We start from the raw sequence: 18,368 nt of genomic DNA, 5'->3' as shown, positions 1-18,368 counted from the left end.
TTAGACATTAATTTTTAAAACTCAAGTTTGATTAAGAAATGTATATTTAGTTAAGATTTATAGAGTGATTAAATCATTGAAATGACTAAATTTTTTATTTTAAAGATAATAATTTGTTTGCAAATTATATGAGTGAGGTTATTTGAGGAATTTTAGTGGGGTTTAGTGAGTAAATTTAGTATTTGAAAATTTGATAAGAGGTGTAAAAAGCATAGAGGTCAAGTGAGTAAATTTGGAGGTTCAAATAGAAAAACTCTAATTAAAACTGTAAACTTCAAAAATTTATTGTGTTGATTTCAGCGACCGAAACATATGATATATCATATATCATCACCTATATAATTCTCTAAACAAATTATTAATTCTGGCAGTACATGCGTGCAGGACAATACTAGTGGTAGTGTAGTCAAAAATTTGAACTTATGAAGTAGTAGAACAATACGTGAAGACACAACCCCACATGGCCAAATTATTCAAATAGGCAATTATTTCACTTCATGCAATCGCAAAATTCAAAAATAAAGTAATAAACAATAGCAACTAAGAAAATGAATGAAAAAAGAAAATAGTTGACAACTGACAATGACCAGGAGCTACACTCTTCACTCCAGTCTTTAAATACAAACCAACCAATCCTCCATTTCCAACTCGCTCCCAGACACCCAAAAATGGCCACAATCAAAGAGTTTCTGGCCAAAGTGTCCCGATCCAAAAAGCACAAGAAACTCTTCTTGGCTGTCGTAGCCACGGTTCTACTAGTCGCCGCAGTTATCGGCATAGTCACAGGAGTTAAAAACAAAAACTCCAACTCCGACAACGAGTCCCTCTCCGCCGCTCACGCCATTGTCAAATTCTCGTGCAGCTCCACCCTCTACCCCGAGCTCTGCTTCTCCACCCTGGCCACGTCAGCCGCCACCACAAACGTCACCAGCCTCAAAGACGTGATCGGGCTGTCGCTGAACATCACCATCACGGCGGTGGAGCGCAACTTCTTCACCATCGAGAAGCTGATCAAGAAGCTCGTGAAGAGCCTCACGAAGCGCGAGAGGGCTGCCTTGCACGACTGCCTGGAGATCATTGACGAGACGCTCGATGAGCTCCACGAGGCGGTAAAGGATCTGTTTCAGTACCCGAGCAACAACAGGACTCTGACTGCGCACGCCGACGATCTCAAGACGTTGATAAGCTCCGCCATTACCAACCAGGAGACTTGTCTCGACGGGTTTTCTCACGCCGAAGCTGATAAAATAGTTCGGAAATCGTTGGAGAAGGGTCAGGTAACATTACTGCGGCCTGAAATCTCAATATTTACTGTTATATTAATTTTTAGTCAAGCTAGTGTTCACTTTTTCCCATGTTACATCTATGGTTAATGTTGTTCGACATTCATATCAAATGACTGAGAACCGTTTGATTAGTGGTTCACCGAACTCAATGGTGGTCTGAAATCAGCATGGTTCGTGTTGAACATGGTAGAATAGTAGAAAGAATTATATATAGGGCAAGTGAGATTAATTCAAACTACAAAAGACTTAATTCATTTCCTTCAGTAGTTTTAATTATGTCTACACTGTTAATATATTTGTTTCTATATTTTGGACCGACTTTTATAGTTTTATTTAAATTACCGTCTTTTTCTGTTCAGAAATATGTAGAAAAGTTGTGTAGCAATGCACTGGCCATGATTAAAAACATGACTGATAACGACATTGCAAACGAGATGAAAGCCATGTCGTCAACGACTAACCGAAAGCTAAAGGAGGAACATTCAAACGGATGGCCGGAGTGGCTGTCTGCCGCAGATAGACATCTCTTGCAATCCTCTACTGTCACACCGAATGTGATCGTGGCAGCAGACGGAACCGGAGATTACAAGACGGTTTCGGAAGCCGTCGCGGCTGCACCATCGAAGAGTAGCACCAGATACGTGATCAGAATCAAGGCCGGTGTGTATAGAGAGAATGTGGATGTGCCAAAGGCCAAGACGAACATAATGTTCTTGGGCGATGGAAGGAAAACCACAATTATTACCGCCAGTAGAAATGTGGTCGATGGGGACACGACCTTCAATTCTGCCACAGTCGGTAAGTCCAATAACTTTACAATATTTTTAGCTGACTTTTATTTACCACTTGTGTTTACTTTTATGTTTTAGATGGAAATTATTTCAAGATATATTTGGATAATCATCGGTGGTTCCTGTTGTGTGGGTTCCATGTATTCATATTCCCAGGCGGCCATGCCTTTAGATAGGGTAGGGTGCGCCAAGTTGGGGTGACAGTGTATTGGATCGGCCTCCATAAATCTGTCACAAGTAGTAGTGCAATTTTTTGCATCTCACAAATCTGGCACACCGTCGAAATTAATTCATTAGAACTTTGATAGGGTTTTGATCTTATATGCATTTTAGTCGAATTCTTAAAAATTTCGTTTCGATCTAACATAATCTCATAATTTTGTTTATTTCTAAGTTTGTATCCGTCATCTGCATTTCCCGGCTTTCTCTGTTAGTCTGTTCACTGCATTAAAATTTCTTCTATTGTAGTGAATTTAAATCAAGGTTTTTGTATTTTTCTTTTGAATTTTGGTCTTGCATCAACATGTTCCTTGAGAAGTGCAGTTTTTCTCATGAAAACAAGGTAACGTCTGCTAGACCATGTTTTTCTCGGGCCACCTGGCCTGTGTTTTTGGACCACTGAGAACTTCGATTTGTCATCCCAAATTTATACGAAACTATAGTCCATCAAGTTGACTGCCTAGACAAAGCAGACCTCCAAAGTATCAATCCCAGGCTGCCAGAAAATTATATATATCTTTAAGTTCAACTTTCGTCCATAGCTTTGATTTCAATATACCAAAAACCAGCACATGGCCTTGGCTTTTTTATAAAAGCCTATCTATCGTTCTTTTATACAACTTTTCTTTCTGATATTCATATCTTAAAAATTGCTAGTTTATTGGTGACCAGTCATCATCATCCGTTGCTTAATTTTCTGTATTCTTCTGCTTATTACTGTTACTGTACGATTCGTTTTCACTGCGGAGATCTCTGGAACTAAAGAGCATTTCTGTAGCTGTAAATTCAGATCGATTTCTGGTAATATGTCATTGTTTTGTTGTCTTGTACTTCTTCATTAGATTAATTAGCGGGGTCCAAAATCCAGATATATGTCATTATTTAAATGTTAAGTGTTGTCTCCTCGCGTCTATATCTAATTATCTATAGGCTGCATGAGTGTTGGTGTGGTTTACAGCTCGACGTACCCTCTGGTCCTTTTTTCTTTTTTAAATTTTCATGCTTTTAAGGACTACCCACCAACTGGACTCTTTTATTTTCTGGCCTAAACTTTTACGGATAAGCTGCTTTTACTGTTCGCATATCCCAGTAGGATGCTTCCTATGATGCTTCCTCTTCCACTGTCGTTTCATTGGTCGTGTCGCTCGTGCTACTTTCCTCCCCCTTGTTGTTGCTTCAATCATGGGACCTGTGTAACCCTAATTGAGATCCTAAGTAATCACGGACACTCGGTGCTTTGTTTTTGTTAATAATGTTGGAGTCAGATGAGAATCTGTCTCTATCTGGTTTGCAATGGCAGGCAGCACAAGGCATGTTACACCATGTGTCACCACATTTATAGTCTTCAAGTGACCTTCCAATCTTCCTTGTGCATCTGGTCCTTGGAAAAAAAAAATGATATTTTCCAATTTTGAAATGTCGGTTCTGTATAGTGACCGAGACGCAACCATATTGTCAAAGCATGATCGAGCTAGGTTTCCCACATTCACGCTTAGGAATGTAGGGTTTTCACAATTTTTTGATGATTGATGTTATCACAACTTTGAATTGATAGATATGCATCCCAATTTTGAATTCATATAATTGAAAGGTCGAGAATCATATTATCTGAATAATGTGCATGTGTGAGGATTTATTAGATCTTTTATCTCCTTTGTCTTTATACTATTAGACTTTTCTTCTTTCGGGTCTGTTGACTAGATTCTTTCATGGAGTTTGGTCCTATCAAGCCTGTTTATCGCTGAGTCATAATGGATTATTTTTATGACTGTTGTCTTCATTTAAGCAGAACAATTATTAGCCATCTTCCTCTCATCTAGAAGTTGCATTTGCACTCATATCTAACCCATATTTAATAGATTCAGTTCAGGTCAAGCAACCCATTAACTACACTGGCTCACACTGTTAAGGTGGACAATAAACCCCACACCATATTTACCTAGCCCCAAAAATTAAATGGGACACATGGGTCTGATCATCTCTTCAAAATGTCACACACATTATCTATATCGACTTTGAAACCAGAGTGTACTATCTGATATATTTTATAGGGTTCGAGAACATATATAGTATAGGTATACCGTATACCAGATTGTTTCACAACGTTTTTATACGATGTATATATACTTCTCAAGCTCTAACGTATTAATATGTATGGCTGCAGCGGCGGTTGGTGCGGGATTCTTAGCAAAAGAAGTCACCTTCCAGAACTCAGCCGGTCCCTCAAAACACCAAGCAGTTGCTCTTCGTGTTGGTTCCGATCTCTCGGCCTTCTACCGCTGCGATGTTATTGCGTACCAAGACTCCCTCTACGTCCACTCGAACCGTCAGTTCTTCGAGGGCTGCTTTGTGGCGGGTACTGTCGATTTCATCTTCGGCAATGCTGCAGTAGTGTTACAAAACTGCGATATCCATGCCCGAAAGCCCAATTCGGGCCAGAAGAACATGCTCACAGCCCAAGGGAGAACCGACCCCAACCAGAACACCGGCATTGTAATCCAAAAATCAAGGATTGGTGCCACTTCTGACTTGGAAGCCGAGAAGGGTAGCTTCAAAACATATCTTGGGAGGCCATGGAAGGAGTACTCGAGGACTGTGATTATGCAATCAGTCATTAGTGATATCATAGACCCTGCTGGGTGGTACGAGTGGAGTGGGACTTTTGCCCTAGACACATTGTTCTATGCCGAATATGCTAACACTGGAGCTGGTGCTGCAACTACGAACAGGGTGACATGGAAGGGGTACAAGGTGATAACAAGTGCCACTGAGGCTCAGGCTTTCACACCAGGGAATTTTATTGCTGGTGGAAGTTGGTTGAGTGCTACTGGTTTTCCATTTACTCTAGGTCTGTAGAATGTAGATGAGTAGTAATTCTTGTAATTCGTTATTGTAGCTCTGGTGTGGTGGGGTGAGTGTGTTGTTCCAGCCTTGATTGCAGTATCAATGAAGATACTGCTCTCTGTTGGTTAATGAATAAGAGCAGCTTGTTTTTCTTTTTGCCAAGGGAATAAGCTTGTTTAAAGAGCGCTTAAAGTGCCCAAATTAAAGGCTTTCACTAATCAAAAGTATGATGGAGTAGTGTTTGACTAAATTGTATTCCTGGCCTCAACCATATTGGAAGAAGTCTCAACTACCTCCCTTTTGATATGGTTTGCTAAAGAAAAAGGAGATAATCACATAATAAGCTTTATATTTAATTGTTGGCTCTTCTGCCTTCTTAAAGAAATCCAAATTGTCACATCCTTTGTATACATTCCCGAAGGCACAAACATACTACTATCAAAGGCCATGAACTTTTTCTTGACATGAAGTGATGAAGCTGATGTTAGACTCAAGAGGCAGAAAGAATGAAACTATCAACTTGGAGTCCAAATAAACCAGTGGGCTATGCAGTGACATAACATCGTGCATTATTATGGGCTGGACTTCTGTTACTGTGCGTTGATTCCATCCTCCTGTCTGTCTGCTTAGCTTTACTACCTAAAGATGTTGGAGGATTCTATTTTCCTATTGGCTTTTTGTCGGGTGAAGCATCTGTACATTCTGTGTAGCTTGGAGTCAAAGTAGTCTGGTTGGTCTTTCCTTTCAGTTGTAGAGAACAAAGTTGGCAAATTCATGTTGTACATCTGATCAAGGTTCGTTTAGTGGAAGGTCTACACTGACTCATGATTGCCATCCATCTACTCGTGGAGCAATAGATGCCAATGGCCCAATGTCAAGTTCACTACCAACAGGCCATTTACAACTCTTTAATTTACGTTATTCGACATATAGTGTGTCAAATATCTAATTATCAAGATGAACACTATGATAGTAAAATAAAATAATCGCTTTCAACCTCTTGAGTTTAATCTCATTCTTTAAAATTTTTATGAATAATTCACGAACAGTTATTATGATTATAATAATGTATGAGTTCGATGCTTCTTTGGTCAAATGTATAGTGTATTATATATATAGTACGTACTGTTCTATGTATGCTGCTGCTTCCTATCTGCAAACTAAGTCTTTCTTTCTTAGTGTCTTAGCTTTCAGCCATCTTCTTGTACTTCGCTGTTTTGGCCGTTATGTATTATCCTTTTTCTCGTACATTAGAAAATGATCAAAATTATGAAGACGCATTTAATTAGGTTTCTTTTCATTTCTTGCAAAGAAAAATACTTAAAATCTAAGAGAATTTGGGGCCCCTATTGGCGCAATCGCCGGCTTCATATAATGAGCTTCATTCACATCAGCACATGGTATGCCGTATATTAGTAAGATGCCGCTGGTTGCTCAAAAAAATCAAATAATTTGATGAGTGTTCATATGTGTCTGTGAATTTATACCATGTTTGATTGTTTATATATATATATATATATATATATATATATATATATATTTGAGAATGAGATAGATATTTCATTAAATCAACCAATACCCAAAAAAAACCGAGGTTACAGATACCATCAGGCCAATGGGCCCAAACTCTAACCACAAAACACCCATTGTCCCATTTCCAAGGCTACCTTGAACATGTGAACTCGAAAGTCCCAGTAATACCCTATAGTCAATAATACAGAAGACGTCGTCTTCTTCAACACCGTGTCCAAAAAGTACCGGACCACATGTAAAGGATCGCTCGTCTACAAATTGACAACAAAAGTAAACCAGAGTTGAACCAACTCGTCCACGGGAAAGACACCATAGCAATGGCACAACCGTGAAACTAAAACAACTAAACCCTCACTCAATTAAGGAGAGACTTATTAGAACTAACCAAAAGCCAAAACCTAATAAAACAACGAATTCGGCCACCGCAACATGCTTCCAATTTCCTCGACGTCAGACCCCAACCGCTAGCAAACCACTGTGCTGAGCCCAACCACACCGGCTCACTCCATTATAGACACCCAAGCCTATCATGTGGCCTTCCACCTCCGCTCTCTGTATCATCTCCAGCCAAAAACAGGACCACGCCTGGATCATTGACAACAAAAAAGACCGGACAACATGAGAGAGAAAGCAGTCTACATCGCCACCGTAGGCCTGGATTTGTTAACCACCACTGTTAAGCTCATAAATGTACATGATTTTGTGTTGATTTCTTGATGTTTTCTTAGCTAGTTTTCCATCTATTTGAGTCATTTACTTTATTTTTATGTTTTGTAGGTGTTATGGAGCAAAGTAGAAGAAAGGAAGCTAAATCAGTAAATATGCCTGTGCAGATCAGTCAACTTCGACATGAAACTGAGAACAGTTCAGCATGAACCAGATAGTGAACTTTATATGCTTGGAAAGCTTCGGATGTCTAGTTTCCAGAACTTTTAACGGTTCATTAATATCATTTTTCTACAAAAAGTTATGGCTGATTTAGTACAGCAAGGTTGGGCAGTCCGAGAATCTGACACTTCGACGGAAATCCATGATTTGAGGCCCGAATTCCTTTTAGAAGCTCACCGACGAGTGTTAACTGAATATCTCTATTTATTAGAGATATATGACATATTTTTATGGGTGAAAATTATTAGGAATTTTAGAGGAGAAGCTACTTGATTCCTAAAAGGAAAAGAAGTGAAAATCTCCTAATTCCTAAGCAATAAAAGAGGGGACGTCAGTTTAGACGTAGTTTTGGCCGCACAAGAGAAAAGAGAGAACAACATCTTCTGCCATCATCCAGCCGTGATCTCACCTCCTCTCATCTCTATTTTTCTTTTCAATTCTCTTGATGTATGCTTTCAGCGAATTCATGACTATGACTAGCTAAATACTTTTGTAGCTAGGGGCGATTTCAAAGCCCCAAACATGTTCAATTCATATTGATGACAATTCAGTTTTTGGTTTTCTATATTATCAATTGAGTGTTTATTTCACTGTGTCTACAAGGTGAATCTTTATTTGTTTGTTTAGGTGCGCAACTAAATGAATAGGTTAGGGTTCTAATGCTAGGAGTAACACTAGATTCGTATATGTCGTGTGTTGATTCCAATTGAGTAGCAAAATGTTTTCTTGAATTACATGTGACTCAAACCCTAGGTTTAGCAAGACTACCAATGTACTTGTGAACCTAGATTTATCCAAACCCTTTTATTGCTTAATGATTTTGATATGTTAAACTTAGCGAGCTTGTGTCTAGGTTGCATAATCGGAAATAGATTAAGTGGTGAGCTTGTATTCACTTAACGAGGAACTAAGAAAGTGTAATGGGTTAATTCGAGCTTGTGAGTTAACTTCGGGTAAATTCAATTGAGAATTAAGATTCCATAATTGAGATTTGATATGATTGAGTGTATTTGGTGGTGGAGAATGAGTCCTTAGCTTTGTTTCTGTTAATAGTTTTAAAGTAATAAAATATGTTTCTGCTTTGTTATCTTATTGTGTTTAGTCTTACGTGAATTATTTAATATAGCAAACCAACTCCGATTGTACTAAAAAATTTTATACATATTATTAAAAGTGTCTTTAGTTTCCTGTAAAATTTTCAGAAAATTCCATAGAGTCTAGGTTAGTTAATTAATTTATTTTCGTTAACTGTTCAGTAGCATGGTTTAGAGTAGTTTGTGACATTTGGTTAACAATTTAGGAACAATTTTCAGCGGGTAATGACCCTTACTTGATCACTATATTACCAGCGATGATATATTGGAGTACAAGGTTTAAGTTGTACATCTTTTAGACGTATCAACCACCAACCTCTGACTCTCAAACTTTCTGCCCCTTTCCACCTCGGCATGAATCCGGCCCATCCACCAACCTCCGTCGTCTGAAGGTAAAGAGGAATCTGCTACTGTCGCCTAAATCCCCCCAAGCCAAAAGAACTAGATCACTCCACCAAGGCAGAGCCAACCATCCCAGCGCTCTGTCCGGCAACGCCCACCACACACCGAAGCAAGCAAAAGCAGTCATCGACGCTGGGACACTACCCCTCTGTTTTCCAAACCCTACCTTTTGCTCCGTGTATTGCGGGGGAAAAGATGAGTTATATATATATATATATATATATATATATATATCAAGGTTTGAAAAATCGCTAGGCGCTAGCCGGGTGGTGGCCAAGGGACTAGCGCCTAGGCAGATGACTAGGCGATTTTGTATTTAAAATTAATTTTATTTTTATTTTTATAGCACATAATTATATAAATAAGAATATATAATGACTTAATGAATAATAAAATAAAATAATTAAAAAAAAACCACACACCATTATAGTAAAATTTATAAAAAATAAAAAGCTTGCACAGGCTGCACAACCAAGTACTTTTTTTTTTGGTCAGACAAGTACATTATCTATGGTCCAAACAAAAAAAGAAAAGTTAAAAAAAGCAAAGCATCATCTCTCTCTCTCTCTTGAAATCCGGTCAAATCGCAACCTCTATCTTTAATTCCTATAAAAAAGAAATCTCAATCTCTATCTTCTTCTCTCTCCATCTCTACGTGAATATATCTCTACCACTCCACCCACCATTTTCCTCTTCTGCTCTTCTTCTTCTTCTTCAGCAACCTTAAATCCATCGCTCTCCTATTTTTCTCATTTCTCTCGTTTCAGACCCAAAAGTTGTCGCCTTTGAAACCAAGAAAGCTCCATCTTTGAAATCCTCAACCATTTTCCTCTTCTGCTCTTCTTCTTCTTCTTCAACAACCTTAAATCCATCTCTCTCCTATTTCTCTCATTTCTCTCGTTTCAGACCCAAAAGTTGTCGCCTTTGAAACCAAGAAAGCTCAATCTTTGAAATCCTCAACCATTTTCCTCTTCTTCTTCAACAATGTTAAATCCATCTCTCTCCTATTTCTCTCATTTCAGACCCAAAAGTTGTCGCCTTTGAAACCAAGAAAGCTCCATCTTTGAAATCCTCAACCCCCCCCCCCCCCCCCAAAAGCTGCTATGCCATCCACCCTCCTCTCAATTCTCCCCACCAAACCCATCTCAGCATCTCTCTCCCAGATCTATCTTTCTCTTTTTCCAATCCAAAACGTTGTTGTCTGTTTGCATCTACCCATATTTGACCTCCCAATTTGACTAAGAACCAGTGCACCGCCTCCTAGTCCAACCGCCCAACACGTTTCTCCCAACCGCCCAGGCGCCTAGTCTACCACCTAGGCCGCCTAGGCGACCGCTCAGCGCCATCTTGCCCACACCCACCGATTTGCCATTCCTCGAGGCGGAGAGCCGCCACCCAGCTCCTAGGCGGCCTGGATGGCCGAGTTTTAGAACACTGATATATATATATATATATATATATTTATTTATTTATTTATACTATTATTAAGAAAGGAGAGTTTGTTAGCCAAAATCAAAAATTTTGACAGAAATGACCTTAAAAGATTAAAAAACTATGAAAATTGGTTGAATCACAAGGACAATTATAACATTTATAAAATATATTTTTTTATTAAAAAAAAAAACCCACAACCCACTTTTCTCTCCCAGCAGAAATAATCGTTTTTTTTTCTACAAAAAAATAATATATATATATATATATATATATATATACTTGCACATGCAGAGCATGTGTGAAGAAAGACTAGTGTCTGTATATATATATATATATATATATATATATATATATATATAAACTTGCTCAGGAACGGACCTTCGTTCCTTAGCTAAGGAATGGATTTCCATTTTTCACAACTTTTCTATCACATATTCACATATTACCCGTTCAGTTTTTAGGTTCTAATGTATAGATCACTTATGCAAATTTTCAGCCAAATTGATGATCATTAAGGCATCCAAAACTATAATTTACACGAACGGACCGAATCTGTTAAACTGGAACCGTTCATGTTTATAATGGTAAATTACAGTTTTGAATGCCTTAACGATTATCAAATTGGCTGAAAATTTACAGAAGTGATCTATACATTAGGACCTAAAAACTGAACAGTTAAGATGTGAAAATGTGATCAAAAAGTTGGTCAAATATGGAAATCTTTTTCTTAGCTAAGGAACAGATGTCCACTCCTGAGACGGACTCTGTGTGTGTGTGTGTGTATATATATATATAAATAATTGTGTCATTATATATGTTTCCAATACAGACCCCAAATCATAAATGAAGAGAAGAGTGCATGTATTTGGTGGGGTGATAAGGCAGTAGGCCAATAGCTTCTTATTTGGGATGTCATGTGCGATGAGGGTGGGGTGAGGTAAAAAATTGGAGAGAATGTATGCTATGCAATTGAGGAGTAATCCAACACTAGTCTTACAATGCGAGAGACCAACCATGTTGCTCATTCCAATACGAAGTTTGTAATAGGGATGCTCATGGTGTTGAGGCCACAAATAGGAAATCTTATAATTGTATTATTGCTTCCGGATGTAAAAGGTTATGTTATTCGAAGAAATGCAAGCCCAAAATGAGGAATGCAACTAACTTTATGTTTTTACTTTCTTTTCTTTTTAGTCAAAATTGTTTTCAACTTCTTCCCAAACTTCTTTCATATCATTTTATAGTATTGACTCACGATAAGATTTGATAACTTTAAAAATATCTTTAAAAATCGTTTACACAAAAAATTAAGGGGCCGTGACCACTTACCTAATTTTCCCCTAAAAATTGTCCACTTATTCCACTAAGAGTTTTTTACTCTCATTTACCAAATCTAACATCTATTAACAGTATTGCTCTCATTTTAATTAATAACTACTCCCCTCAGCCTCTCTCTCTCTCTCTCTCATCTCATTCATGACGAAATTGAATCGCTCTGTCAGAACTAGTCTCGTCAGTGGACACAACATGAAGAACTTGAACACGTGGCCATCACTGTTGGCCTCAATCTCCGATTGGCAGCTTGCTGGCTCAGTGCCTGTCGCCGCAGAGACCACGGCGGAGTTGAGGTCCTGAGTCGCTGGAACAGGATCAGAATCAATGAGGATCGGGAGTAATGCTGGAGAGGCAGCTGGAGTTCGAATTCGAGTCCGGGTTGGGTCCGAGATCGAGTTCGTTTCCGAGGGGTGAGACGGCAGAGGTGGAAAATGAAGACGAGGTTGCGACCCAGTTCTCCAACCCAAGCAGGTCGGATCTTCTGCCGCCCAATCCGGTCACAACCTCCAAACCGCCGCCGGGGAAGCACCGGCGAAAAAACTAGCCAACCTGACACTCCGGTGGGTGCCCAAAGCATTTTTTTTTTGGTATACTGTGAGCTCCGAGAATGGGGAAGGAAAAAAAAGAAAAAAAAAGTGAATGTGTATAATTGAACATATAAATTGATCAATTGTGTCTATAGTGTATTCATTTTGGTTTTGGGAGTTTATGCAATTCACTTTTGGGCAATAATATGATTATTGGAGGGTAATAATATGATTATTAAGAGGCAATAATATGATTATTGGGAGACAATAATATGATTATTGGGAGACAATAATTTGGTTACTGGAATCCCGTCACCAGTCCGGTAGCCGGATTGGGGATTCAGGTGACCGGTCGCCGAAGTCCGTCACCGGAGTCAGTGGCCGGCCACTGGTCACTGGAGTCCTGCAAGGTCTCTGATAACTTCTCTCTCTAAGTGACAAAGAAGGAGAGGGCAAAATTGTCCTAAAAATAAATAAAAAGGAATAAAAAAAATTACTTAATAGGGTATTAGGGAAATGATCTCTTAGAATGTTTAGGTAAGTTGGCAATTTCTTAGAGTGTTTAGGTAAGTGGGGTTAATTAACTCTAAAATTAAGTAACTGATCATTTTCCCAAAAATTTACCCGATGTCGAGATCCTTAATATGTCCACATGAACTTTATTAAATAACTAGCCGTACTTAACTGATAACAAAAAGCATTTCTGTCTTCCATTCTATTGATTAGTCAAACAATATGCATTTTCAGTTTGGTTGACTGTTGCACAAACGATCATTAAAGAGTGATCTTGAAGATACACGATCTTTATTGCAAAAATGCGTACATATTGCTCACTCATGAGAAGAACTGAAGAAGAGAAAAAACGTGGGTAGAAATGATTGAGTCAAATCGCTCAACCTTAAACCTTAATAAACTACAATATTTACATGCAAAGAAAAGAAGACCGAGTAGAAAATCTTAGTTTGTTATCGTAACAGTTCCATTTGGCAATCTAAGGGAAGATATGTATCCACATTGTTGCTTAAAAATGTTGAGCAAAGGATGCTCACTCTAATCTTTGACATGTTCATGAACTAGCTGGAAAATGATCATCATCGATGAATAGAATAGAGAAAACCCATATTAAGTGGCACACCGGCTTCCCAATGCCAATTAAGAAATTCAAGAACGCAGCACAGAGCGTCATCACCTAGCTCGTTGAAATAGTCCTGCACATACAGATACTACCTGTTCTGAAAACCCCCCATTTTTAACCCTTTTCTTTTTATGGATGGTTGTCCTACGTGAGAATGGAAGCAAAATACAATGGAAAATTAGGGTTCCACTCGTTTTGATTGGAGTCTTGGACGTGAGCAGAACAACTTGGTCTATATTTATATGATTGGTCCGCAGAATGTTTCATGTGGTGGGGAGTTGACATATATATATGGGACTTGATGCCGACCCTTTTTCTGCTTTCTGTTTGTTTCATTATTTTTTCTGTGGTTTACTTAGCGTGTCTGAGTACCTCACTCTCTCCTTCCTTTCTGCTAATCAGGACACAGCTTCTTCCTACTAAAATTGGATAAATGGTTTCCAAACTTGGATCTGTATAAACATATATTGTGGTATTATACAGCTGGATCCATCTCCCCTTAAGTAAATAATCAATTCTTAGAAATTGGATGATAATATTTTGAGATGAACCGTGATTATAGGCTTAAAATTTAGTTAATATGGTAAGTCCATCAAGAAATGCTACATCTAACTCAAATGTGACAATAAAATGAGAAAATATCAACAAGTTAGGGTATATTTAGGGAAAATCTTCTACGCTTTGGAACCAAATGTGATAAGAAGATCAATAGGAGGATCCTCCTTGAAAAACCCAATTAGGTGGGATATCTTTCCACTTGAGTCATATGCTGAAGATTATTTTGATTAATGAGCATCTAAAAGTTTGTAATAATGGTTAATTTTACGGCTTAAATTCTATTTGAAAAACAAAAATGGATATGGCAAGACTTAGTTAAAAAATTACCTCCCCAATTAGATGAAGTTAAAATTTTTTTGACTAAGTAGATAAAATTAAAGTTAGATATCTTAGAGTTTTGAGTACAAAAAGTTTGGACACCGCATGGATTGTTAAAACCATAAAGCAAATGTAATAATTAACTTTGTAATCAGGATGGTCAGCCCATGTTATTAGAAAATGAGAAGCAAATGACATTCCCACCCGTCCAATTGCAGCCTAGTTTAGCATCAAATAAACAAACATCCATTGCCAAATAAAAGAGTACATTTTCCCACTCAAAAAAGGTACTGGGATTAATTATTATGCTCAGTAACAAAGTCTTTTCACCAGTAATTGCATCATACGGTTTATTTTAAGAAACAAAGGATCACGATCATAAAGCAAAACTATAATCAATCACCTTTATTAACATTCTTAATTTAGAAGCATCATAGAAAGAAAGCGATGGCTTCCCGGGCCTCCTCCTCCTCCTCATCACACCCCCCTTTATAAAAAGCAACCCAAAACATCCCCAAAAATCTTAGCGCTCTCTCTCTCAGTCTCTCTCACTCGCCGCTACTAAACCCCTCACACAACCCATACCCAAAACTAAACCCAGAGACCAAAACTAAACCAAAAGCAAAATGAGTTCCTTTAAGGGCTACGGCAAAGTCGACGAGCTCGAAGAGCAAGCCTTCCGTCTCAAAACCCGCAAGCGCTTGCTCATCGTCACCGTCTCCGTCATTGTCCTCTTGGCCGTCATCATCGGCGCCGTCACCGGCACAGTCATCCACAACCGCAACAGCTCCTCTTCGCCGTCGCCGAACACCGAACCCGCCACCCAGTTGACTCCCTCCGCTTCCTTAAAAGCCGTCTGCGGCGTCACCCAGTACCCCAACTCGTGCTTCTCGAGCATCTCTTCTCTCAAAAACTCCAACACCACCGACCCGGAAGCGCTGTTCAAGCTGTCCCTGCATGTCGCCATTAACGAGGCCTCGAAGCTCAAAGACTTGCCTTCAACAATAAAGATCGGAAATGATAGCAAACTCGAAAGCGCTATTAAGGTCTGCGAGACCGTTTTCGATGATGCTGTGGATAAGCTTAACGATTCGCTCTCTGCAATGGATGTCAGTTCCGGCGAGAAGCTGTTGTCCGAGGCGAAGATCAATGACCTGAAGACGTGGATCAGCGCCACCATGACTGACCAAGAGACCTGCCTGGACTCTCTTGAAGACATCAATTCGACTTACGTTCAGGAATTCAGGGATGCTATGCAGAACTCCACAGAATACGCCAGCAACAGCCTGGCCATTGTGGCGAAAATTCTGGGGTTATTGTCCAATTTGAACATTCCGGTTCACCGGAGATTGCTCGGGTACGGAGGAGAAAGATCCTCTGTACCCGAGTTCCCGGGCTGGGTCAGCCCGGGAGACAGGAGGCTGCTGCAGGAGCAGAACCTGACCGCGCACGTGGTTGTGGCCAAGGATGGGACTGGGGATTTTAAGACCATTCAGGAGGCTGTGAATGCTGTGCCCAAGAAGAACTTGACCAGGTTTGTGATATATGTGAAGCAAGGGACGTACGAAGAAAATGTGATCATGGACAAGAGCACATGGAATGTGATGATGTATGGAGATGGCAAGACCAAGACCATTGTTTCTGGGAAGTTGAACTATGTGGATGGGACTGCAACTTTCAACACAGCCACTTTTGGTACTATTTCTTCCTCATTTTCTTGTTCAAAATTCTATCTTTTTTACTCATTTGTTTCTTTCCCAGTTTAGTTTGCCATTGCTTGAGTTTGAGTTTTTGTTTGATTAATTTGTTCATAATGTGTCACTATCACTTGGCTAAACTGTCTTCCAAAGTTTTCAAATTATTCATTTTATTGCCCAACAGAGAAAAAGCGTTCATCTTTAGAACTGAGGGAGATCCCAATGTGATTGGGGTCAATTAGGAAACCAGAGCTAAACCAGAACAGCCTTTCTGCGTTTGTTGATATTGGTAGTGTTAAATTGGGAACCAGGCACATGGTTTAGGCATCACCATGTTAACATGATGTGCTACTCTCACCTAAAAAAATTCTCTATCTACCTCTTGTGTTGTTGGTCTTGTTCTTCTTTATGGAATAAATATCAAAGTTGCTTTGAATACTAATAAAATGGATCGGAAATCTGGGTGAGAGATACTGAGATGTGTGGACGGCCGATGCCCCCACCATGTGCTTGTCTGGTTTGAGTGGATTATATATTGCTTTGATGTTCATCTGGTGGTCCCTTTTGTTCCATTTATAATATGACTGATGCAAGTTAGCATATAGGCTTGACCAGAAATGCAAGTTTGGCCTGCGTAACCATGTGGTTTTTCTTCTGACTTTGTCCAAATGATAGTGATAAAACATGTACATGTCTGCACTGAAGTTGTGTAGCACATAACTCATTCTATGGGGTGTTCTAGTGCTCCCGAGTGATGAAACTCTGAAGCCGGGAACTGTTAAAGTAGTTCACAAACTAGGCACAGTGATATTGGTGAGGGAGTCATAAACCAAAGCAAGTTGCACTGCTTCAGGTTCTGTATGCAGTGTGATTCTTGTTGGCTTGCACCATAGTCATCGAAGAAGACATTCACACTTGGTTTATTTTCATATATACAATTTAGTGAGACCCTTAAAGTAAATGTCACTTAATTAGGACAAGGTGTTGGAATTTCTATCATTCATATTGAGAAACCATGTGACTTGAAATTGTTGAGAACTTTTAGCATTCAAGCTTTGATATGAACTTTGTATGTATGAATTCTTACAATGAACATTTTGGATTACCAGCTGTAGCAGGAAGAGGGTTCATTGCGAAAGATATAGGGTTCATTAACACTGCTGGAGCTGCAAAGCACCAAGCGGTGGCATTCCGATCTGGTTCCGACCAATCTGTGTTCTACAGATGCTCATTTGATGCATTCCAGGACACTCTATATGCTCACTCAAATCGACAATTCTATCGTGACTGTGACATCACTGGTACCATTGACTTCATGTTTGGCAATGCAGCTGTGGTGTTCCAGAACTGTAACATCAAGCCGAGGCAACCAATGCCAAACCAGTTCAACACAATCACTGCTCAGGGAAAGAAGGACCCCAATCAAAACACTGGCATTTCAATTCAGAAGTGCACAATCTCTCCACTCGAAAGCAACATGACGGCTCCAACATATCTTGGTAGACCTTGGAAGAACTTTTCCACCACGGTTTTCTTAGAATCCAATATTGATTCGTTCTTGAACCCATCGGGGTGGACAGAATGGATTCCCAATGTTGATCCACCTAACACCATATTTTACGCAGAATACCAAAATAGTGGACCAGGATCGAGTGTGGATAAAAGGGTTACATGGGCTGGTTACAGGCCCTCTCTCACAGATACTGAAGCAGCCAAGTTCACAGTTGAGTCCTTCATCCAAGGTAATGAATGGTTGCCTCAGACTAATGTGAATTTTGATTCATCCCTGTGAGGCTGTGATCTAAGAAATCGGCCAATGTGCACTCAATGTCCAGAAATTGAACTCCTTAGAATGATTTAAACTTTAAATATATACTCTGTTTTTCAACATACAGCTTTTAGTTTTTAACATGTTTGACAGGATTGTGTTACGCTATGTGAATGCTCTGTTCTCGTTTACACTTTTCAATCTGTTTTGGAAAGTCAGTCTGTAACATTCTTTTCATTACACTGAAAATACATGCAAAAGTTCCGATTAAAGTATTGAGCAAATTCCTGGTTCTTGTTCTCTTTCCTACTGCATACAAGATAATGTATGTTGTACAGAAATAGAGGTCAGAAGCATAAAGAAAAAATGTGGTATGAAAGGATAATAGCATAAAGAAATAATATGTAATATGTGGGATGATGGTTTTGCACAAACTGATGAAAATAGGTGAATATAGGACGATCCATGATGAAAGTATATATGCACTAATGATTTAGGGTTAAGGTCATGAGGTAAAATGACGAAGTAGGAATTATGAA

General features: G+C 39.1%; 2 protein-coding genes across 2 annotated transcripts; both read left to right on the top strand.

Moving 5' to 3' along the window:
* Positions 1–625: 625 nt before the first annotated feature.
* On the top strand, positions 626–5,390 carry LOC112187427 (pectinesterase). The gene is made up of 3 exons (XM_024326201.2): positions 626–1,277; positions 1,646–2,084; positions 4,461–5,390. The coding sequence occupies exons 1-3, from the start codon at positions 669–671 to the stop codon at positions 5,150–5,152; spliced, it is 1,740 nt and encodes a 579-aa protein (XP_024181969.1). The 5' UTR covers positions 626–668; the 3' UTR covers positions 5,153–5,390.
* Positions 5,391–14,735: 9,345 nt separating this feature from the next.
* Positions 14,736–18,113, top strand: LOC112187758 (pectinesterase 3). The gene is made up of 2 exons (XM_024326672.2): positions 14,736–16,059; positions 17,171–18,113. Exons 1-2 carry the CDS (start codon positions 14,991–14,993, stop codon positions 17,851–17,853), a joined length of 1,752 nt encoding a protein of 583 aa, XP_024182440.1. The 5' UTR covers positions 14,736–14,990; the 3' UTR covers positions 17,854–18,113.
* Positions 18,114–18,368: the final 255 nt, after the last annotated feature.

Source organism: Rosa chinensis, chromosome 2 (genome assembly GCF_002994745.2).
Source record: "Rosa chinensis cultivar Old Blush chromosome 2, RchiOBHm-V2, whole genome shotgun sequence".
NCBI classification, from domain to species: Eukaryota; Viridiplantae; Streptophyta; class Magnoliopsida; order Rosales; family Rosaceae; genus Rosa; species Rosa chinensis.
The sequence above is the reverse complement of the archived record's forward strand: the minus strand, read 5'-3'. Positions and strand labels throughout refer to the sequence as shown.